General features: G+C 37.9%; 1 protein-coding gene across 3 annotated transcripts in view; it reads right to left on the bottom strand.

Moving 5' to 3' along the window:
• The window catches only part of SLF2 (SMC5/6 complex localization factor 2), a 53,751-nt gene extending 29,523 nt beyond the window's left edge, over window positions 1-24,228 (bottom strand). For 2 of the 3 annotated variants that reach the window (XR_006780618.2, XM_045802890.2), the window contains exons 1-10: window positions 23,821-24,227; window positions 21,225-21,268; window positions 19,990-20,723; window positions 18,388-18,445; window positions 12,849-13,837; window positions 11,798-11,868; window positions 8,095-8,217; window positions 7,468-7,635; window positions 6,388-6,490; window positions 969-1,044 (exon numbers count right to left, since the gene is read on the bottom strand). Coding sequence is in view for 2 of the 3 variants with exons in the window: in XM_045802890.2 (XP_045658846.1) it covers window positions 969-1,044; window positions 6,388-6,490; window positions 7,468-7,635; window positions 8,095-8,217; window positions 11,798-11,868; window positions 12,849-13,837; window positions 18,388-18,445; window positions 19,990-20,723; window positions 21,225-21,268; window positions 23,821-23,960 (2,506 nt within the window). In the remaining variant the exon portion in view is untranslated. Of the gene's footprint in view, window positions 1-968; window positions 1,045-6,387; window positions 6,491-7,467; window positions 7,636-8,094; window positions 8,218-11,797; window positions 11,869-12,848; window positions 13,838-18,387; window positions 18,446-19,989; window positions 20,724-21,224; window positions 21,269-23,820 lie in introns of all 3 variants that reach the window. The other variant, XM_045802891.2, reaches the window with a different exon arrangement.
• Between the last annotated feature and the right edge of the window lie 933 nt (window positions 24,229-25,161).

A 25,161-nucleotide genomic window follows, 5' to 3' on the forward strand; every position in this document is an offset into this window, starting at 1 on the left:
GCAAGGTGACAGTCTGCATGTGAAACATGGATTATTACGATGATTTTATAGAAATGACATCTGGTAATATGTTAACAATATAGTTACTTAGAATGATCATATACGAATTACAGGTTTTCAAGGAAATGTGAAGGAAATGACATTTATGAAAGTATCTGAGAGTGATGATGAATAAAAGGGTGTAACTCAGGAAGTAACACACTTTGAAAAGACTGAAAATAACAATGTTAAAATACCAAGTTCTCCTGACACAGGAAGATTTTACCATCTTCAGTGCCCATATAGTCCCAATCCTCAAAACAAGTGAGAGATGTAAATCACGATGCTTGTTTCATTTTATAAGGGATCTCAAAGGTGAGAAAACAATTGTTACCTTTTTGTAGTGGATCTTTTCAATCTCCTCAGTGCACAATCAGTACAATACTTGCTCGTCAATAAGCCAGTTAAAGTTAATTGGCTAAATAAATAACAAACTTGCAACTATTTCCATTTACCCAGGACAGTAACCCATGAGTTGGTAAGTATTAGGTTAGGCCTGTCACTTGTAAGATCTTATATCTTTTTTCTCAATGCAACTACAAAAATGCAGACACTAATTTTTATTGGAGTTTCAGGCCATTATTAAAGATTCTAGATCACAAAAAATAATTTTATTCTATATGTATGAATATCTTAAATGTTTAGCAATATGAAAGAGACTGTACACATAGCAACCAATAATTCACACTGCTAATCAGAGTAAATTTATATACTCACCATTTTTTTTTTTTTAAGATTTTATTTATTTATTCGACAGAGATAGAGACAGCCAGCGAGAGAGGGAACACAAGCAGGGGGAGTGGGAGAGGAAGAAGCAGGCTCATAGCAGAGGAGCCTGATGTGGGGCTCGATCCCGTAACGCCGGGATCACGCCCTGAGCCGAAGGCAGACGCTTAACCGCTGTGCCACTCAGGCGCCCCTATACTCACCATTTCTAATCGTTATTTCCATCAATGTACTTAAAATCTGCACGGACACAATACAGTCTGTATGAACCGACATCATCTGCCAAAGTAGAGTATTAAAAAAGAAGAAAGAAAACAAGCATTTACTACTTGCCAGGCATATATAAAGGTGTTTTATGTGTATTTTCTTTAATATGTATTTTATATGCATTTCATTTTAATACTTACAATAACCTTATGACATGATCATACGTTACACATGAGCAGACAGGTTCAGAGAGATTAAAATAGTCTACCCAATGTAATACATGAGGAGTTGGAACTTAAAATTCAGGTCTGATTCTAAAATCAGGGCCCTTTCCATTCTAACAGGCTGACTGTTTTTATAACTTTTGTTTATATTAGATAAATACAACATTTGAAAACTATCAAAAAATGCCTTTCTAGTTCATTTGTGCGATGAAATTCAAAAACCATAAAGGAAAAGGCTGCTAGTTGATCATAGGCAAAAATCAAACCACAAACTAATAAAAATATTTGAAATGATACAAATGTGCAAAATATCAATATACTTTTTATTTATTATTTTTAAAAAGATTTTATTTATTTATTTGTCAGGGAGAGAGAGAGCAAGCACAAGCAGGCAGAGAGAGAAGCAGGCTCCCAGCTGAGCAGGGAGCCTGATGCAGAACTCAATCCCAGGACCCTGGGATCATGACCCGAACCAAAGGCAGACACCCTACCGACTAAGCCACCCAGGCGTCCCTATCAATACACTTTTAAAAAGATGTTCAGTATCACTAGTAATGAAAGAAATGCAAAGAGAAGTGACAAGCTGTCATTAGCTTGTGAAGAGAAGCCTGACTCTGGGCACCCCCACTGATGCTTGCTCTCCCTCTCTCTAGTGCTCTCTCTCAAATAAATAAAATCTTAAAAAAAAAAAAGAGAGAGAAGCTTGACTTTGAGATTGTTAATGATCAAGAACATTGGTAACACCAGCATTCATAAGAGTACCAGGAAAGAGGTAGCATGTCCAGTATAATTTGGTAAAATTAAAAAGTAATTTGGTAATGTTTATGCAAAGTTATTATCCTTATATTTTGATCTAGTTAGCCTTTTTACATACAGAAATTCATATGCAGAGGCATATAATTAATATAATTTTACAAAACCATTTTTTGGGAACAAAATCAACCCGGTTTAAAAAAACATTAAAAAAAATAAAATAAAAAATAAAAAACATTTTAAAGAATCATATGACAGGGGCACCTGGGTGGTAGCTCAGTCAGTTAAGCATCCGACTCTTGATTTTGGCTCAGGTCATGATCTCAAGGCTGTGAGATCAAGCCCTGTGTCAGGCTCCCTGCTCTGCAGGGAGTTTGCTGGAAATTCTCCCTCTCCCCGTTTGCACTTGCATGCACGCTCTCTCTCTAATAAATAAAGTTTTGGGAAAAAAAAAAGAATCATATGACATATTGAAAGTAAATTTTTTTTTAAAGATTTTATTTATTTATTCGACAGAGATAGAGACAGCCAGCGAGAGAGGGAACACAAGCAGGGGGAGTGGGAGAAGAAGAAGCAGGCTCATAGTGGAAGAGCCTGATGTGGGGCTGGATCCCAGAACGCTGGGATCACACCCTGAGCCGAAGGCAGACGCTTAACCGCTGTGCCACCCAGGCGCCCCGAAAGTAATTTTAAAGATTTTTTTTTTTTTATTTATTTATTTGACAGAGATAGAGACAGCTAGCGAGAGAGGGAACACAAGCAGGGGGAGTGGGAGAGGAAGAAGCAGGCTCATAGAGGAGGAGCCTGACATGGGGCTCGAAACCGGAACGCCGGGAACACGCCCTGAGCCGAAGGCAGACGCTTTAAAACCGCTGTGCCACCCAGGCGCCCCGCCCCGAAAGTAATTTTAAAGTGGTTTTGCAGGGAAAACATTTCTCTTTCCCTTTTGCTTTGGAGCTATAGATTATGATTATAGTAAATTTAAATCTAAAATGTAAGGAAGAATAACCCAAACTCTGGTTTCAATTAGGCATATTTGTGTCACTGTATGTTTGTATTAGCATCATTTGTATGTTTGTGCCATTTTCAGAATCAACCGGTGTCCAAAAAAAGTCTGTTATAATGTTTGTGTTATGTTTTGCTACTAGGGGGCAGCAACATTCAAAGGCATGTTGGAAACTGGAACAATCTTTTTCCGGCAGTAATGAATTCTAAGGTGGGCAACCCAGTGCTTGGAGATAATTAAATAAATGTGTAAAGAGGTGTATATAACAATCTGATGTTTACCAATTGAGACTGGGTTAAATAAATCATAGTATAACACTACAAAAGAATATTATAAAGCCATTAAAAAAGGATAACATATCTATACTGATGTGAAAATACTCAATAATTTGTTATCTGAAATAAGTCATAAAACAGCACATATTGTTTATATTGTCATACAGCAACCTATGTACATGCAGAGAACAATCTAGAAAACACTAAAATTCAATAGCCCCTGGAAACTGGGATGCCATTAAGCCTTTTTTAAAAAAATCTTCTTTCCATTTTACTTGAACTTCTCACAATCAAATGTGAATTGCCTTTGAAAAAGTTTTTAAGAAGTAGTAAAGTGTCTTTCTAGTTTTATACTCATAAAATCAGGATAATGCAAACATTTTAAGTGCATTTTAACAATTAAATTTACAAAAATGTTACGACCATAGAGTTCATTCCTTTTTTATGGCTGAATAATATTCCATGTATATGTGTGCATGTTGTGCGTACTTCTCTTTTATCTACTCATCTATCAATGGACACTTGGGTTGCTTCCATAATTTGGTTATTGTAAATAATGCTGCAAAAAACACTGGGGTGTATATTTCCTTCTGAATTGGTATTTTTATATTCTTTAGGTAAGAAGGGTTAAAAAAAAACAACACATTAGAACCACAGCATTAAAATAAATTCTGACATACTTTCTAAAAAAGAAAAATAGTTGTAAGTTGGTGTATCTCCCCATCATGAAAACTGGACTTGGAATTGAAAAGGAGAGATGAGACAAAGTGTTTTACACAGAAAAAGTGATTAATGAATGATTATTAGTTTAGTTTTTCAAATAATAAATATGTAGAGTATAAAAACTGCTTATACAAAGGTATGCTTAAATGTTAAAATCAGGGTTTTAAAGGCTATAATGAGGACCCCCCAACCAAGATAAAAATTAACACAGATAAATGCAAAGTCTTACTTACAAGTTTAAGAAAAGATATATTGCATAGTTAGAGAATAACAAAGCCCTGGCAGGACAACAGATGAAGTTTTGAATTGCAGTAATAGAAATATGTCAGTGGGTAGAAGGGAAAGAGTCTCACTGAAAACTGCTGTTTAGAAAAACCTTATCTGGAGCGTATGTCCATTTATGGGGAAACACTTTATTTATTTTTATTTATTTATTTTTTTTTTTAAAGATTTTATTTATTTATTTGACAGAGATAGAGACAGCCAGCGAGAGAGGGAACACAAGCAGGGGGAGTGGGAGAGGAAGAAGCAGGCTCATAGCAGAAGAGCCTGATGTGGGGCTCGATCCCAGATCGCCGGGATCACGCCCTGAGCCGAAGGCAGACGCTTAACCGCTGTGCCACCCAGGCTCCCCGGGGAAACACTTTAAAAGCTAAAGGCCATTCAGAAAGATGATCAGTAAAGGGACTAGATATTTAGTGACTGGAGAAAGTTTAGTGTTGGGGGAGATGAGGCTCATGACAGCTGTTTTAAAATAAGGGAAGTACTGTTAGATGAAGCATATTCTGGGAAGCTCTAGAAAAGATAATTAGTACTACTATATAAAAACCACAGGGAAGCAAGTTTTGATTTGATTAGGACTGTTTTAAAAAAAATTTACTGGGGTCAAAGTAGTGAGCTCCTAACCACTGGAAATAAACACTCCTGCCCCACAGTCTGCACTGCCTGCTATTTTCTCTGCCTAGAATGCTCTTTTATCACATAGTGGCAAGGTTCACTCCGTTACTTTCTTCTCAGATCTTTACTCAGACCTCACCTTACCAGTAAACCCTCATCATTATATTTTTTTCTTTCCAAAAACGCAAGCTTTTATCCCCAACCCTGATTCTTCTCTGTATCTACCCTGATCTACTATTTCTTCTTAGCACTTACCATCTGACATAATATATATCCAAATATGCTCTCACACACATACCCATTTACTGTCTATCTCCTCTACAGTACTAGAATGTGGCTTTCATGAGATCAGAAATGTGGATTTTTTTGTTGCTGTTCTAATACCTGGCACAGCTGGCACTCAAAAAATGCCAGCGATATGAAAAAAATGAATAAAAGGCTATATTGGAATATCTAGTTCTTGCCAAATATGAGATTGTTTGAAAGGCTATCTTAAAGCCCACTTAAAGACACTCATTCTGGGGCGCCTGGGTGGCTTAGTCGTTAAGCATCTGCCTTCGGCTCAGGGCGTGATCCCAGCGTTCTGGTATCGAGCCCCACATCAGGCTCGTCCGCTGGAAGCCTGCTTCTTCCTCTCCCACTCCCCCTGCTTGTGTTCCCTCTCTCGCTGGCTGTCTCTCTCTGTCAAATAAATAAAAACTCTTGAAAAAAAAAAAATTTTGTGGGGCGCCTGGGTGGTACAGTGGTTAAGCGTCTGCCTTCAGCTCAGGGCGTGGTCCCAGCGTTATGGGATCGAGCCCCACATCAGGCTCCTCTGCTATGAGCCTGCTTCTTCCTCTCCCACTCCCCCTGCTTGTGTTCCCTCTCTCGCTGGCTGTCTCTATCTCTGTCGAATAAATAAATAAAATCTAAAAAAAAAAAAAAATTTGTCTTAAAAAAAAAAAAAAGACACTCATTCTGTTTTTCCCACTTCTCACTTCATACAATAGTCCTATTTTTCGATACCACTGGTATTTATAAAATTACTGTGCAGATAATACAAAAATTTAGATAATTAAGTGGATTTAAGAATTAAACATTATTGGGGAAGAGAAACATCTGGTTGTGTACACACACACAACACACACACATGGGAAAATATTAGTGTACCAGTCAAATCCTAAAAATATATATTCAAGAATCTCCATAAAAATAGGAGAAAAAAATACTTTAAAAAACTCCACAAAGCCCCCATCCCCTCCCAAAAAAATAGGTAACATAAGAATGAGAAGAACGCTTCTAAAACTAACCATGAGAGTGATTTACCAGTGGGATGAAATGTCTTAGACACAATTAACACTACTATCCCGCGCGCGATCTGCATTAGCATTTCCTTCATCATCTCTTCACATGGACTCTTTTGCCTCATTTTAACCCGCTGAAATCATGGGTTTGATGTGCTATTTTTTTTCTCTAGTAATATGCAAATATGATATTTTAAGTTTGTTTTTGACTGGAAATGCAGAAGACAACTATATTCCCCGAACATTTCTCTTACCCGAAACAGCCACTTTAACACAGGTACAGGACACTGGACATAGTGATAAGCAGAGGTAAGAAAGCCTTGTGTTGTCAAAAAAATCTGATCTGTTTTTCCTGATCTGAAAAAATAAAATGAAATCAATGGTAAGAAACTTCTACCACCACATCTGACATAATCAGGGAAATATGAGCAAGCACACCGCTGGAGGTGGACTCGACTCTACTATGGATGGGTTACTCATAAAGGAAATTCAAGTGATGGCCTAAAGCTGATCCAGTCTGTTGGTCTGTCTCCAGATTTATCTGGTGGATAAACTTACATTAGCTGGCAGTGTTGAAAAGGCTCCTACTAAGTCTCAGGGCACTGTCTACTTTTGCCATCTTGGGTTTGTACTTCCATAAAACTCAGCACCAGAATTAATGTGATCTCTCTGGATCTGAGATATCATGTACTGAGAGAAATTAGACCAATCTGGGCACTGTAGTATAGACTGCTAGTTGCCCATCCCAACATCTATTCTTGCCTTTCCTCTTGGTAACTGAACGCTGACTTTTATTTAGCTGGGTACACTAGCTCTGCCTGAAATAAAAACCATTTCTCAGCCTTCCTTGTGACTAGATGTGGTCATGTTGACCAAGTTCTACCCAACTAACCATAAGTAGAAATGTGTGGGATTTCTGGGAATTTGAAATTAAAGGGCTGGAATACCAGTAGCACCTGAAGCAACCAGGTACTTAGGATGGTGGAGAAAAAGATTATATGGGAAACACCAGCCCTGGACTTCCTACCTCTGAACTTCTTTCACAGAAGAATGAACTATACTTCTTGTTTTAAGCCCCTATTATTTTGACAGTCACTGTTATTATATTCTGATCTTAATCCTAACTAATAAAGGCATGTAATACGCCAAGCAACTATCTTACACTGCTTCCTATAGTTAAATAATAAACACAAAAACAACAGTAATAAGAAGGATTAGGAAACTGGATACATCATAATAGAAATTAACCTTTTAGAAGATTACATCAGTTAGAAATCTTTCAGGGTAATTTTTATATAAGAAAAAGTAAAATGTTTTTCTATTTTTCTACTTACTTAAGAATAAGCTTTTCTACAGCACTCTGTCCTATAAAACCAGAGTCTCTTAAATCCAAGGTATGCTGATTGAAAATTTTTCCGGAATTGAGGAAATTAAATATTTCTTCACCTGGGTGATGATCAGGAATAGCATCAATTGTAACTGAAAATTTCTTTAGAAATTCCCTGGAATAAAAACAGTTATTGAATACCAAATAGTTATATTTCATATGGTTTTGTGTTTAAAGGTTGGGTGCAAAGAAAACTCTTCTTAGGACCATTGTTAACCCCAGATAAGAAGACTGCATGAGAACATGTGTTTTGTTCCTCCCAGTTTTTGCTAGTAGTTAGTCCAAAGCCAATAAATGGGTCTACGTGAAAAGAAACAATAACCAGGAGAAAAAAGATGTAACTTGGCCATAACATTTGTCCTTCAAATCCATCACAGATGGATTAGAAAACCATCATAGTGTATGGTGACTAACATAATATAATAAAAAATCATTTAAAAAAAAAAAAGAAAAGAAAAGAAAACCATCATAGATTACTCGTTAAGTACATAACCATCAATGGTTCATTTATTTCACAAGAACAAAATTAAAAAATATAAACTTAATAGGGTATACATTACGAAAAATGCTGTACCTGTGCTCTTCTAAGAGGCCATCCTCATCATCTGTACTGTCTTCATCTCCAATTCTAATGGGGGATTTAATACCTCGGCCCTGCCTTATGTCTTCCTGCAGTTGCTTCTGCAATTCATCTAGTCTGAGAATTGAAAGAAAGTTGTAAGAAAATGGTTTACTCTAGGGGCGCCTGGGTGGCACAGCGGTTGGGCGCCTGCCTTCGGCTCAGGGCGTGATCCCGGTGTTATGGGATCGAGCCCCACATCAGGCTCCTCCACTATGAGCCTGCTACTTCCTCTCCCACTCCCCCTGCTTGTGTTCCCTCTCTCGCTGGCTATCTCTGTTAAATAAATAAAATAAAATAAAAAAAAAAAAAAAAAAGAAAATGGTTTACTCTAAAAATAATCTTTAATTTATGTCTAAAAGCAGCACCAAAACCCAAACAAACCCCCCAAAAAACCCAACCTCTTATTAATAAGTACCTTGTTATATGACAAACTTTGTTGCACGCTACAGGTCAAATTATGTCTTCCCAAACATCATGATGTATAACAGACTTTTACCTAGCTACTGGTATGATATTAGAATAGGGTTCCTTCGCATCAGAAGACTTGGATATTTCTTTATAGCTAGGACTTCAAGAATGATATCCAACTCATTTAGAGAAAGGGGAAGGAAAAATGGCAAAGAATAATCTGATTATCCCCTGAATCTTTAATGCTCATTTGACTCCAGTAGACCAACATCCTGATAATATTAATTAGGCTTTCTAACAGCAGTAGTCATTATCATTGTCATCATCATTATCATCACAATACCTAACACTGAACCTTTATTATGGGACAGGCACTGTACTGAGAACTTTATGTATTAAATCTTTCAACCCTCAAAAGAACCCCATGTGGTAGTTTACTATTACCCATTTTACAGATGAGGAAACAGACATTAGGAATGCTAACTTGCTCAAGCTCACAATGCAAGGAGCTGGGATTCAGAGCCAGAGAGTCTAGCTCTGGAGTCCTTAAGTTATTTTATTTTTTATTTTTTTAAGATTTTATTTATTTATTTGACAAACAGCCAGAGAGAGAGGGAACACAAGCAGGGGGAGTGGGAGAAGAAGAAGCAGGCTCCTAGCGGAGGAGCCTGATGTGGGGCTCGATCCCAGAACGCTGGGATCACACCCTGAGCCGAAGGCAGACGCTTAACGACTGTGCCACCCAGGCGCCCCTGGAGTCCTTAAGTTATTTTAACCCAGGTCCTTATTCCTACCTCCGGCTCCACAGTAGATGAGTATAATACAACAGTAAGGGACCAGTAAACGTATTTGCTCTATCAATACAGAAAAGTCAATTATCAGATCAAACTAGCATGTCTGCCTCTGGTCCGTGCAGTATTCATTTTAAATAAACAACTTCAGATCTGACATTACAAATCACATGAATTCATAAAATGTTTAAAAAATTTTACAATAGAAACAATTTCTCTAAATTTAGAAAGGGGAACATGTCTGACTAATTGTATTTCCTATGGTTAGCTAACTCATATATCAAGTTTGAGACACATATATACCAACTTCAAATCAGTTGAGCATTTTTTTTTTTAAGATTTTATTATTTATTTGAGGGGCGCCTGGGTGGCATAGCGGTTAAGCGTCTGCCTTCGGCTCAGGGCGTGATCCCGGCGTTATGGGATCGAGCCCCGCATCAGGCTTTTCTGCTGTGAGCCTGCTTCTTCCTCTCCCACTCCCCCTGCTTGTGTTCCCTCTCTCGCTGGCTGTCTCTATCTCTGTTGAATGAATAAATAAAATCTTAAAAAAAAAAAAAAAGATTTTATTATTTATTTGAGAGAGAGAGAGAGAGCACAAGCAGGGGGACTGGCAGAGGGAGAGGGACAAGGAGACTCCCTGCTGAGCGGGGGGCCCGATATGGGGATCCAATCCCAGGACCCCAAGATCATGACCTAAGCCAAAGTCAGACACTTAACCAACTGAGCCACCCAGGAGCCCCAAGTCAGTTGAGCTTTTAGTTAAGTTGTCTGGGCTAGTTTTGAGGATATTCCTTAAGTAAGGAAGATATTTTTCCCCTCATTAGCAAAAGCAGTTTACAACTAGTGACACAGATTTTATTAGGTCCATTATGATCCTCAAACTTTTTGATTTCTGTGTGTGTGTGTGTGTGAGAGAGAGAGAGAAAGAGAAAGAGCCAGAGCCAGAGCCAGAATGAGAGAGAAACAATTCTAAACTTCTTCCTCAAGAGTAACTTGATGTAGAAGTACCATGTGTGATTATGCTGGTTTCAAAATTTGGTCTATATGAACATAAGAATGTTTAAAAAAAATTCTATCTATGCAAACAAAAAACCCTGAACAACTCAATTTAAAAATGGGCAAGGAGCACCTGGATGGTTCAGTCGATTAAGTGGCTGCCTTCGGCTCAGATGATGATCCTGCGGTCCTGGGATCGAGCCCCACATCGGGCTCCCTGCTCAGCAGGGACTCTGCTTCTCCTTCTCCCTCTGCCCCTTCCCCCTTTTGTGCTCTCTCAAATAAATCAATAAAATCTTAAAAAAAAAAAAGGGCAAAGGATCTGAATAGACATTTCTCCAAAGAAGCTATACAAATGGCCAACAAGGACATGAAAAGATGCTCAAAATCATTAGTCATTAGGAAAGTGAAAATCGAAACCATAATGAGGTACACTTCATACTTGCTAGGATGGCTATTATCAAAAAACCAGAAAATATCAAGTGTTGGGTGAGGATGTGGAAAAACTGGAATCCTTGTGCACTGCTGGTGGAAATGTAAAATGGTGCAGCCATGGAAGACAGTACAGCAGTTCCGCAAAGATTTATGTATAGAATCACTGTATGATCCAGCAGTTCCGCTCCTCGGTATATACCCAACACAAAAGAACTGAGTGGGGGCTTGAAGAGATATTCGTACACCCCTGTTCACAGTAGCAATATTTCCAATAGCCAAAAGTAGAAGCAACCCACGTGTCCATCAAATGATGAATGGATAAATAAAATGTGGTATATACATACAACAGAGTACTATTTAGCCTTAAAAACGAAGGAAATTTTGACCCATGCTACAACATGGACAAACCTTAAAGATGCTATGCTAAATAAGTCAGTATAAATGGACAAATACTGCATGATTTCATTTATATGAGGTACCTAGAATAGTTAATTTCATAGAGACAGAAAGTAGAAGGGTAGCTGCCAATGGCTGGGGGAAGGGGAGGATGGGAAGTTATTTAATGAGTATGATATTTCAGTTAGGGAAGCTGAAAAAAAGTTTTGAAGACGGATGGTGGTGATGGTTGCACAACAATGTGAATGTACTTAATGCCACCGAACTGCACATTTAAAAATGATTAGAATGGTAAATTCTATATATTTTATCACAATAAAAAAAACACACAAAAAATTCTGCCCATACTTTTGATCAAGAATTTCAGCTACCAGTTAGATTCTGGTTGTGGTAAGCAGAAAAGAATTTGTGTTACTACAGTAATGCAGTAAACCATAAAAACCTGATCTTCTGACCCAGCCTGTGAACAGGAACACTTTATTTCTAACAAAGCTGCCAGTAAAACTGTTATAGTAGTATTAGCACAAAATGTATGCTAATTTCTCATAATTTTTAAAGGAAAATTAAAAGCCAGCTACACAAACAAGCAGTATGTTAAATTCAGCAAGGTAGTCATGATGCTAACTAACCTTTGAGTGTCTTCCATCTCCTTCACTAGACGTTCCAAAGTATTTGTATACGTCCCACTATGAACATGTTCCTAAAACAAGAAGAAAATTTAGGAATACTTTGTAACATATTTTAGTAGAAGAATTGGGTTGTTTTAAGTTATTCAGAGTACTAAATAATATTTTCTGTCAATAACCTAGGCCAGGAGGATACCTATCTTAGAGAATTTTCATCATCATGCTTTAAATCTAGTATTTTGTACTGCAGGCAATTTGATTTTTACCACTTATTAGGAAAGGCACTACTTATAAAACCCTGCCAGGCTTAAGAACTGACTGCAAACACCCAAGGGCTCCATGGCTACCCTGTCTTTATTTTTAAATTCTATTTTAATGGATTCAAACTAATTTTTAGGTGTTACCATGGAACATTAACACCTTCCCCACCAAATTTTACAGACATATTAGAATTTAATGCAGCTTATTCCCAAGATAGAATGAAGCACTTTATAAATAAAATTGCACACCACAATTAACAACATTTCTACACTCTACCTTCATTTACAGCAGTGGTCTCCAAAGCAGGGGGTGTGCAAGGTGATCCATTGGGGTGCAGGAAGAAAATAATAGAACTTCTATTTATATGGAACGTCTACAGAAACTCCAGTAGAACTTAGTCTATAGTAACTTCTATATAACTTCTATAGGAAAATACTTTTTTCTTCTTCCTTTTAAATTCTGTTTTTGCATATGCTTTATAGAAAGTACACAGTAGTATAGTGGTACATGTATATAATCTATAAGTACACATATATATTGGAGTACATGCTTAAAAATTTTTTACTAACAGAAGTGTGTGTGATCAAAAAAGTTTGGAGACCACTGATTTATAGTAATAAAACTAAAGATATGGGAAACCCATTAACCAAACAAGAACTATACCAGTTTCAGTCCAATTATGAATCATAAAAAATACTAAGTTTTCAAATAAGTTCTATCAATTTATCCCTCTTTCACTAATCAATCCATCTTCCCCTCTTCAAGTAAAGATAAATGTCACAAAACTACTTACTGTATAGTCTGATGACTGAGATCTAAGCCCCTTGGAAAGAGCAGGAGGCTTTCCTGTAGTTGCAGAAGTCTGATTGAAGTTCAAAGCCATTATTTCTTCCAGTGATTTTAATGTTTCCTCTTCCTCATCACTGTCTAGGTTGTAACCTAAACTTTCTTCATCACTATCAAAATCACCCCTTAGTTTTCTTTTCAGTGCATTGCTACCTGCATTGGAATTTCCTGAACTCTCTTTATCTGAAGGGGCTTTATCTGAAGGTGCTGTAGGGCTTGGGATACATGGCACAACTTCCAAAGCAGCTGGGGGAGACTTTGTAGGAGTGCCATATTCTGAACGCAAAGATCCCCCAGAAATTTTCCCTGAAGATACATTAGAATCAGCTTTATCAGTCTTTGCTTTGTGTTCCTTGTGTTTGGAGGACTCTGTAGAATGCCCAGAACATTCTTTAGATGAGGAACGTTCTTTTTCTTTTTTAGGAACTGGAAGAGTGCAATTTTTAGCATTTAATGGTACCCGGGAGGAACCAGCACTTGGAACATGGGAGAGTAAAGGTAGAAGTTTTGTCTCCTTTGATGCCACAGAGCTAGCAGTTTTATTTTTCTGAAGGTTGCTAGCTTTTTTAACTGCAGACTTTTCCTGAGGTAAAGATAAGTGGGGTTTCTGCATCTTAGTCTCTTTGGTACTTGCCACACGGATTTGGTCACTATTCCTGGAAGAATGGTGGCCAGAATTTGAAGGTGCCAAGCCTCCAGAGGAGCGATCAATTTCTTCACTGGGTTCCTTGGATATATCTTCCAAGCGCAATACATCCCCAGGTGTCTTCAGTGCAATATGTTTTATAAATTTCTCTCTCTGATGTGGTCCGTCAGGACGCTTCTCAAGGAAGGACTCTTTTACTTTTGGCATTATAGATTCTCTTGTGCTTTTCAGATCTGAGTCCACAGAGTTCCTTTTTCTTTTGTCAGGGAACTTATTCTGCTTAGACCCTGCTAAAATTTAATTTTTGCCAAATTAGTGAAAAGTATATTTTCTTATCTTAGTAAAGTTTATTCAGTGAGTGTCTAGAACACTCTGACAAAATGTTTAAATTGTAAAAGTTTAGGGTGAGATCATTCAATATACGTGGGATTAGGAAAAAGAGTTATTAGTACCATTTATTTATTAACTAATAAAATACTGGTATCCTAACTTAAAGCTAATGACAATGCTCATTTTCATTCTAAAGCTATTAAAAGTTTACTATCCAAACAAAATTTAAGGTGTTGCTCCCCAAAACACAAAAGCTGCATATCTGTTATCATGGCAAGGACTGCAAAGGCAATTCCCTCAAAGTTCATATATTCTTTCTTAGACCAAGGACGACCTGATTTCAGAAATGTAATACTCTACATCTAAATTTATAACACCTTAAAATATATATACAATAACAACTAGTTGAAGACAGACAAATTTTAATTTCTCAATTAAAAAAAATCCACCCAAATCTTTCTCCCCAGTGTTTAACTGTTTATTCCTTCCTGTGTATCCTTCTAGTCTTGAGCTGTGTTATGAGTTGTGGTTCAACTTCAACTTATCATTTTGGGAGCTACAACTCCCAGAATCTCAGAATGTGACTTTAATTAGAAATAGGGTCTTTACAGGAGTAGTCAATTTAAAATAAAGTCATTAAGGTGGGTCCTAATCCAGTTATGACTGGTGTCCTTAGAAAAATGGGAAATATGCAGTCTTGAGGTCTTTTATCTTTTTTACACTATCATGTCATGAATTCATAGGGAATGTACTACAGCAACTCTGTCTCCTTTCCATTGGTTCTCACAAAATGTACTTCTCTGGGTAGAGCAGGCTGGCATTTTAATTGAACCTAAGTACCTTTCTCTTTGGCTTTCTTCAAAAGGGAAAATTTGGACATGGAGACCAACTTGAAGAGGGAAGATGATGTGAAAACACACAGGGAAGAGGTGCTTTCGGCCCAGGTCATGATCTCAGGGTCCCAGAACTGAGCCCTGCATGGGGCTCCCTCCTCACTGGGGAGTCTGCTTCTCCCTCTCCCTCGGCCCCTTCCCCCACTTGTGTGCCCGCTTTCTCTCTCTCAAGTAAATAAAATCTTAAATAAAACCACACACACAGGCAGGGAAAAGATGCCATATGACAGTAGTGATGCATCTCCAAGTGAAGGAATGCCAAGAATTGTAGGCAAACACCAGAAGCTAGAAGAGGCAAAGAAGGATTCTCTTCTAGAATTGTTTAGAGAGAGCATGGCTCTGTTGATAACCTTAATTTTGGATTTCTAGCTTCTAGAACCATGAGAAAATAAATTTCTATTGTTTTAAGCCACCTAGGTTTTCCATCCAGGAGAACTTTAATAAACCACATATATTTGAGTTAACCAGGTTTAAAAATTTTCTTATTGTGGGGCACCTGGGTGGCTCAGTCGTTAAGCGTCTGCCTTCAGCTCAGGTCATGATCTTAGCATTCTGGGATTGAGCCCCGAGTAGGGCTCCCTGCTCAGCGGGAAGCCTGCTTCTCCCTCTCTCACTCCCCCTGCTGGTGTTCCCTCTCTCACTGCCTCTCTCTCTGTCAAAATAAATTTTAAAAAATCTTAAAAAAATTTTTTTTTCTTACTCTGTTTAAAAATGTGATGTATCATTAACTAAAACCCATTAATCATTAAAGATTACTATTTATATAATCGGTATTCCCCAAATCAAGTTTCTCTTTGCATAAGGGCAGATGTCTTCAAATCCTCAACAATTTGATTAAAACAACAACGAAATAACTCAAGAGGTAAGCAACTTTTTGGATAGCTTGATCAGCATATAATCTGAAAAATTCCATTTATAAACATGAAAAACCAATAAACAAATGCTTCTATCTCCATTTTTCTACAGATAGTTCCTACTACCTGAAGAAATCATTCCATCCACACTCACCTTGCTGGGGTTAAATGTCTTGTAAAAAAGGACAGGGTCCTTTATAGTAAAGATGAAAAATCAAGTAACTAAGAAAAAGACTTGGGGTAGACTTACACTGATTCTTTTAAGTTCGGAATTTCAAAAAAAGACAGCTACAGAGCTGCCAGTTTGAGTTCTGTTCCATTTCCTACAGAAGTTAATTTATATACAGCTAGAAATGAGGAGAAATTTCTGATTTGTTCAGGAATTTCTGATTTGTTCAGGTCTTCAATTCCGGAACAGGAGGAGAAAAAAACTGTTTATGGGCAAAGTTTAGGAAAAATCAGCTTATTAAGAGCTTTTGACATCTAGAATTAGAGGCGGTTGAACTGGTACTGTAGGTAGGCTCCCCTTTTGCAAGCTCTCTAAAGCAGTGGGTTAACTGCATAATTCTTTTTGCATCGCTTGTATAAACTGTAGACTGTTTAAGAACATTTCCAATATCTGTTAATATATAAAATAGATAAGACAGGGACTGAATTTGTAAATAGAAAACAAGTAAAAATCCAACTGTCATTAACAGGAGATTGGTTACTAATAAATTATAGACTAAACAAGGGATGGATTAATTGGACCTCAGAATGCAGCCTAAGGACAGGATTCTGGAAGACTAAAGAGCTGAATGACTTGATCAACATTTCTGAAATCCTCTAACTTGTATGTGATTATGTACATCACGATCACAACTGAGAAGTATAATAGCAATAATATGAACAAGACAGCATATTTGGATTATTAAGATCTATTCACTATCAGATAAAGATAAGCATTCTTCAGGTTATCTAGTGAAAAAGCCCCCTATGTCCTTTATATTCTGTTGACACTGAAATGCAGCATAAATGTGTATTTATTAAAAAGTACAATACCATAACTAAAAATGATTATGAACATGCAAAAATATTAGAAATAAAAATATAAGTGAAGGCAACCTCTTAAATCTGCTTACAAAAATATGCAGAAAACGTCTTTCTCTTTTTAAGATTTTATTTATTTATATGAGAGAGAGAGAAAGCACGAGGGAGGGGAGGGTCAGAGGGAGAAGCAGACTCCCTGCTAAGCAGGGAGCCCAATGTGGACTCGATCCTGGGACTCCAGGATCATGACCTGAGCCGAAGGCAGATGCTTAACTGACTGAGCCACCCAGGCACCCAGAAAGCATCTTCTTCAAGCACTGTTCAAAAGCTGCAGTATGTGGAACTATATAAATGAAACTACATTACAGTCACCACTGATGAAATCTGCAAACCTATGAACTGAAGAGAATTTTTATCTTAGTTATTACTAGAGAAAAAAAAGCTGAAGAGCCTGGTGGCAACATCACCACCAGCAGCCCTTTATGCTGGCAGAGCAAAATATTTTATACTAAAAATATTTTGTTCTTCCATTCACCTCACTGCAAATTGATCACTTATTACTACAAATGTGTAATACAGTGAGTACAGGAACAATCTTGTGGCTGAGAAATTATTGTTCTTGTACTTCATGTCAAAATTCAAAGGAATTTGATCACTAAAATCAACATTGTAAAAATTAAATAAAAATTTTAAAGACCACAAAAAACTTCAAATTTATTCTTATATCTAGAAGCTCCCTCTATGGTGGTAAACTATGGTTTCAACCTTGGCTAAACATTGATTTTAACACTTGAAATCGCCTGGTCAAAATGCAATGCACCTCTAGAATATATAAAAAACAGAGTTTTACATGAAACCTGAAGAACAAGGAGTCACATCTGTCTCTCTGTACCTCTGTTTTTCCATCTTTAAAAGTAATCATAAGGATATGAAGATCAAATGAATTAAAAGCACACAAAGAGGGCATGGCACACAGTAACTGTTCAATAAATGTTGGCTATTATCATTATGTCCGCTGTCTCTTACTGAGTGTGGAAATTTGTAAAATCCATTTTTCAAAGTTTGCGATCATGGCAGAAAAAAATCTGACACATCAGACTATTAGCAGTTGTTATTTCTAAGAGCCTTTCATTTTCTGTGTTATAAATTTCTGCAATGTTTGACTTTTACACTGTTCTATTTTCTAGTTAAAAAAAGATAAAGATACTGTAAGAATTACTGAATTAACAGTAGCTATTTGTTATTATGTATTTCCTCAACCAATAGATACTAAAAGTACAAATCAATATCACGTAGGTGTCCTTGAAATTTGATATTAAAAAGGTTATCTTTGGACTTGAAATATTAGGAAACACTGTTTTGGATCATGATAACAGTTTCAATCTTATGTAAAGCATCTATAATACCAAGATCTCAGATAGTCCACAATTCCAATAATATAAGATTATGCTTCTTATTGTAGCCAAGATTCAGTAGTAGAACACTGAATACCAAAATGAGTAACATGTTGCTAGGAACTTTTGAAAAAGGCAAAAAAGTCAAGACAAACTACAGTTTATGCACACTAATTCAAGGACTAGTCTTTTTAAATATAATTTAACCAAACTCTCAACTAATCTGAGACATTCAATTTCCCTCTAGAAAGGAAATTGCACATTTAAACAAATTTGTTTTAAAAAAGTACCACTGTGGTACAATTTTATTTAAAAATTAACAAATTAATTTTGATTCTACCTGAAGCAGGTTCCCATGAATCAGAAGAGGATCTTTTCCTTGAGAAATGTCCATTTTCCTATTAGCAAAATGAGAAAAAATTAATTAGGAATTGGGGCCAGTAAAGATTATGAACTTTTCTTTGTAACATTTAAACACAGATTTCTAAACCAAATAAAGCAAGCACTTATATTTGGAGGTAAATTCAAACTTCTATAATAAAATATTTTAAACTCTTAAATTTTATAAAAATGAAGGGCGTTTGTACCATAAAAATGTAAAAAAGTTATAAAAATAAAGCCAGTTTTCATAATACAAACTTAGAGCTTTATATTACCTCAAGATGAATATTAAAGCACTGTACCATTATTCTGATAAAGAAATAGTAAGCCTAATATTTGCCAATTAAATGGACATAACTCAGGAGCGCTTGGGTGGCTCAGTCAGTTAAGCATCTGATTTTGGCTCAGGTCCTGATCTCAGGGTCCTGGGATGGAGCCCTGTGTCAGGCTCCCAGCTGAGCGGGAAGTCTGCCTGTCCTCCTCCCCGCTTGTGCGCTCTCTAATAAATAAATAAAATCTCTAAAGAAAAATGGACATAATGGACTCTTCACGACTTCAGTTCGAGTACTGATGCACAACCAAACACTGAAATCTTAGGATTGTTAGCAAATCTCACTGGTAAAGACACCAAACTCCTTGCAAACAAATCCTAGAGTTTACAAATACATTTTCTAGCAATATACAAGGCAACACTCTCCATTCCCTCCTAAAATGTTATAGTTTGGTTTACTTTTTTGGTCTATCTGGTTTTAAAATCTCACAGCATCTTATCAACATAGCCCTTTCCTGATACCTGATCTTCCTTTATTTGCTGTTTGTAGAGAAGTTCTTTGAAACAGAGGTTATCGTCTTTCTAGGGGAGAGGGTCAGCTTTTATGCTCATCTAGGTTTGGTACATTCTCAAGGAAGAATATGATGACGTTAATATGTATTTGGATGGCTTTCTAAATATTACCTAAGTTGTCTATGACCCAATCTCAAAATTATTTAGGACTTATATATGATCTAAACCAGTGATTCTCAAAACTTTAAAGTACATCAGAATCATCTGGAAGGCTTGTTAATTTCAGATTGCTGGACTCTTACCTCCAATTTCTGGTTCAGTGAGTCTGGGGCAGGGCCTGAGAATTTGCATTTCTAAGTTCCCAGGTGATGCTGATATTGTTAGTCTAGGGACCACGTTTTGAGAACCACTGTTCTAAAATATTTCCTCCTGTTTTAGATTTTCCATTCCTTAAGTATCTCCCTTCAGCACAGCCTAATTTAAAAATGACTATACTTGCCTAAAAAAAGAATGCTTACTTTCTTGATTAAGAAAGGCCTTTGTTCATGGTCTGAAAAAATTAAGGGCAAGAAACACTCTTGCCCTTACTCTACTGAGTCCTGTGGACAGTTGGAGGAAACTGTCCATTAAATTAGGTTTTAAACAAACTGTGTATCAGTATTTCCTTAACAAAAGATACCAATACGATGTTAACAGTTAAAAATATTAAGTACTTTTACATTTAGCATGTTAAATATAAAACAGTAGCCAAGCTAATTCAGTAATTATTACACATACCAGGTTTGAAAGATTACTCTTTCCAGGTGTGACGTCATTCTGTTTACTTTGTTCCTGCCTTGGTTTACATTTTCTTTCTATACTAGAGGATTTTATGGAAAGATTGCTTGCTTCTGAGAAAGAATTTTCTGAGTTGATTCTCTGCTCCATTTGCTCCCTTCTCAACTTCTTTAGTTCTCTTTCTCTGCAGTAAGAAGCTAATGACAACTGGAATTTAGCCCCCAGTGGACTTTCTCCTGGGTGGTGCCTGGATAGGCTGCTCCTGCTGCTAAGACTTCTAGAGCTGTTCTTGAAGATGTCAGTTTCTGTCACTGTGGCCTGCTTTTTAGAATCTGCACTGGTCTTATTTCGATCTCTCTCATTCTTCTCCCTGCTATTTTCATGAATGAACAGTGACTTCCTTCTCTCTGGAGATCGATGTTTTTTCTTCAGTGTCTTCATCTCCTTTGACAAGCAATATGGGGGAACATAGACTTTTGTAACTGCCTTTGGATATTTGGTGGCTATTGACACACAAGGCCGACGGGACTCAGGTATACCACGATCTTTATGGTGCTCTTTTACACCTTTCATGAAAGCCTCTAAAATAGTGCTCTTTTCTGATGGCACCCTTTTGGGTTTAGATTTTTTTGGTGAGGATAGTTTCCTTTCAAACTGCTCTGTCCCAGTGATGGACAATCCACTTCCTCCATATTTGATGTCTGATTTTTGTGAAGAATCCAACATATGTCTGTCTAAATAGTCAATTAAAACACAAATTGCATGTTATTAAAAATCACACAAACTATTACATTTTGTATATTTATTTATATTAATAATATTTAAAATACTAAGCTATCACAAAAATTTCCAAGTCAGTATTTAGATGATGATACACATTTTATGGGGGGGGATTAAGACATGGTTTATTTAATAAACTTACTTTCATAAAGCTCCCTTTTGCTACATCTTATAAGCTCACATGGCTCTATTTATAAAATGTTACTGTATTAGAGAATCAAAATAGTATGCAATATGAACGTTATTGACTGGAATATTTTAAATGTAAGGAAGAATAACAGCAAAAAGTTTCTTCATGATGTTTAGAACTTATCTTTGTAAAAAACACTGCATCTTCATGATATTTTTAACTTGAACATTATGCTTAATCAAGTAAGAGCTTAGAGAAATTTAAAAATTGAATCCATCTCCCTCTTCAAAAGATCCTACAAGAAATGCATTAATAGTATACATACCTTGTTTTGGAGCTGGTTTGAAGAAATCTATAATTGACTGCTTCCTGAAAATAAAAGCATAACTAATATGGTATCACATAAGCAAACATTAAAACCTCAATAATTCAGATTAAGGGAAGAATACTAGATTTATAGGATATAGATTGGATTTCACTACCTGGTTTAATCAAGTTCTGACAATGGCAATAATGCTTTGCTAAGCTGATTACAAAAATCTGAAAATATAATTTACTATTTCCTATAGGAGCAAATTTATAACAGCACGACTGAGGTTTATATAATCTATTGTACTAAAATGGTAAGATTGGAGTACGGATCCAGGGAATTGACAGTGTGCTTCCTAGGAAAAGCTTACTGCTACATGAGGGGATCTGATCCTACTGCTTGGTATCTCCAGTGACTGGTACAAAATAATGCTCAATAGATGTTTGCTGAATGAATAACGGAGATTATAAAAACTGAGGAAAACCTGAACAGACTCATAACAAGATTAGGTGGCAGAATGGCAATATCAGTGTTTGGGGCCAGCTGGGGAGGCAGCTGAGTTGAAGGGCATGCTGGCCAAAAGGCAGAAGGGATCAAGTGCCAAGCTTACACTACCTTCTTTATATGCTACGGTAAGATGTTAAACTAGGAAACAACAGAAATTAAAATGAGTCTTCACAACCAGCATTTCAAAATCTTAATTTTTACCTAAAAATTCTTAGGATATTTACAAAAATAACACATTGCGCGTAGGGAAAACACAAAACAAGAGAAAAGGAAGAAAGTGAACAGTTACAAAAATCAAATTGTTTTAATTTTTAAGGATTTCTGCACCGTAACACAAAGTGAACCATATTACCAGAATTTGTATTTGGATTGATGTATTTAGAGTTATTTGTCAGCTGCGTAAAGAGGAATGTCATCATACATAGAGCAAAAAATTAACTTCCTGGCAAAATTCTGCTAAAACGTATTCATTTTACTGAAAGAGAAGCAGTACACTACCAGTTTCCCTAAACATTTATTCACTATGAGGTTGGAATGCTCAGAGAAAACTTAAACAATCCAAGTCCCTCGTATGCTTCACAGTTCATGTTAGAAGAGCAACACCCCTCTTTAATGGTTTACTGAGAGTCCACAATGTGAAATGTTGGTAGAAAAGCTAACTGGTTATGAAATTAATATGAGTGACGAACTAAGGAAGAATTTATGCATTTGTTTTCATAAAATATAAAAAATTAGTTCCACAGGAGAATAAACGAAAAATGCCAGAGGTTCGGCAAATCAGGAAAGGATGAGGCCCTCTGTACTGGTTAAGGAAAGAGATGGGAAAGGATTAAGCAGCAGCAAATTCAAAACAATACTAAATAAGGCTTTATATTAATTACTAAAAGTAACTTTATATCTTTCCTAAAATATTAGATCCCAGGCTCCTTTTCGAGTAATACACCAGAGGGAAAAATGGTTTTGGGTAAAACATACAAGAAATCTGTAAAATAACTATGAACGTAACTTTCAAGTAGGAACAGTTCTCTAATTTCATATGCACAGAAATGTCCATTAGAACTAGCTTTTAAAAAATATAACAGCTCACAAGCCCTTACCTGAAACTTTTGTGTTTTTGAATTTTGTGTTTTTGAATTTACTGGATTTTAGAAAGGGGTAACTTGGATGCATTACATAAAGCCCCCAGTGGGGTCTGACACTGCACCCCAGAAGCAAACACACCAATATTTCTCCAGTAAAAGCTTACAAATATTCACACTTAATGCGATAAAGCCCATATACAGCCTTCCATTAGTTCTAGTCAGGTTTGGCTGCCAAGTCAGAGGTGGTGCCAAACTTATTGAAAACTTCTGATTTTCATACCATTCTGGCTTTTACAATTAAGATAAGGGCTTGTGGACCTGTACCACAACATTAGAAGATAAACTTACTGTTACATTTAAGTTACAAGCTTTTTAAAACTTAAAATAAAAGACAGTACCAAGTGCGTAGAGAATTTAAACATGTTTTATTGTCAGAGGATGTCAAAACTCCCCATCTTATTACATAGCTCCCGTAAAATCTTCACAAAAAACCTAGCCTCTTGGAGAGGCGGAAAGTTAACTGAGGGAAAAAACGTATCACATTCCAAATCTGCATGTTAAGTATGAATTATCGTGCATACTGGACTATAAAGTAATTCGTGGAAGGGTTCCCCTCATCACATCGTACATAATTTCACCCACAATTTAAAGAAGATTTATACTGTTAAGCTACTACGATCAGAACTGCAACGTACAAAAAAACCACCTAAATCTGCACTACGCAGGTAGGGCCCCGGGTCCAGCTATCGTAAAGGACAAAAATCACGGTCTACCTAAGGCGGGTTCTCCGTAGCCACCCAGGCTGTGGTCACTAGACCGAGAACTGCGTCCCAACTACAGAAAAGGAAACTCGAAGTCCCAAAAGCCCCCGCGCGGAGGCGGGGCAGGGGTTTGCCAGGCTCCGGAACGCCAAGGCCTGAGCTCGCGGAGGATGGCGGGAACTGAAAGAGCGGGCGTCCGCAGTCCTCCCTCATACCCTTGCCCCCGCGACCCGGCCCCTTGTCCAGCCCTCTGCACGGTACCTGTCCCCAGGACTCTTTGTTCTCTTTCCCGCTGCAGCAGGGGCGGTACTACCGGGTCTCAGATGGCAGCGCGGGGGCGACGACCCCGGGGCTGGGGATGAGGGGAAACCTGGCCTAGCGGGCATGCAGCGCCTTGTCATGTCGGCGCCGCTGGCGACGGCGGCATGAGCTGTGGCTGGAGAAGTTGGGTGCGTGGTTGCCGTCTTGCTGCTGGGACTCGGGGAGGCTGTCGGAGCAGAGTTGGGCGGCACCCCCTTCTCTCTTCATGGCGGTTCTCTCTCTTCGGAAGTGACTCCTGTGTGAGCGGGAAGGAACCTGAGGACCAACTGGGGGCGGGTCTTACTTGAAGGGTCTCACTCTGACTGGCTGGCACGGCGGTCATTTCAGTAGTGGCGCAATAGAAAGCCGCAGCCTCTCAGGGGAAGGCGGGATTTCGAGAAGGGGGAGGGGGTAGGAAAACTGCCCCCCCCGTCACGTGCGCGGGTCGGGGGGAGCGCACCATCGCATCCGGGCCGCGTCGGCCTTGGCAGGCACGCGGGGGCGGACAGGCGCGGGCCGCTGCGGGCGCTGCGGCAGCTGGCGACAGCCGCCTGGTCGAGGGCGAGAGACGAGGTTTGCAGAAGCAAACCCGAGCCCGGCAGCTGCCCTCAGTGAGGATGGCCAACGATTGGGCTTCCTGTGTCATGCAATTGTGCCTCAGAAATCCGCAGCTGTTCATTGCATCGTCTCTTCAACATCTTAGGCCAAGGCGCCCTAATGCTGTCACCATTTCCTTGGTAATCTGTACAACCCAGTCTGAAGACTTGTCCGTTCTGTGAGAGTTCTTGTTAAGTGTTGGGGTGGATGCTTTTTCAAACCCCACTGAAATAAAGGCTGTTTTTATTCCACGGAAGCATTTTGTTTCTCGGCTGTTGAAATGAGTTATCCATGAAGTCTCTGCAGCCAGGTTCCTTGGAGATTTTTGAAAGGAATACAGGGTCAGCTTTCGATTACCCATGTTGAGTGTGGACAGCATAGATTAGTGAAAGCTGCGAGCAATCTATCCTTCGTAAGGGGCTTGTGTGTTGGAGACTGTTAGCCAGGGCTTTCCTTACAAACAGACTGGTCCGAATATCTCTGAGCCTCAGTTTCCACATCTATAAAATGCTATTCTATTTTTCTGGGAAATTGTAAACTATAAAAGAGATAGGCAGTGTTAACTTCACAGTTCGGAGTCTCGTGTAATAAGTAGTGAGCAAATTAGTGTTCCCTTTCCTTTGCTCTTTAGACATACTTTTACACTTTAATTTACTACAAAATCTTCCAAGGCAGGTCAGATACTGTCTGACATATATACAGACA

Source organism: Ursus americanus, chromosome 6 (genome assembly GCF_024610735.1).
Source record: "Ursus americanus isolate L20-20 chromosome 6, mUrsAme1.1.p, whole genome shotgun sequence".
Taxonomy (NCBI): domain Eukaryota; kingdom Metazoa; phylum Chordata; class Mammalia; order Carnivora; family Ursidae; genus Ursus; species Ursus americanus.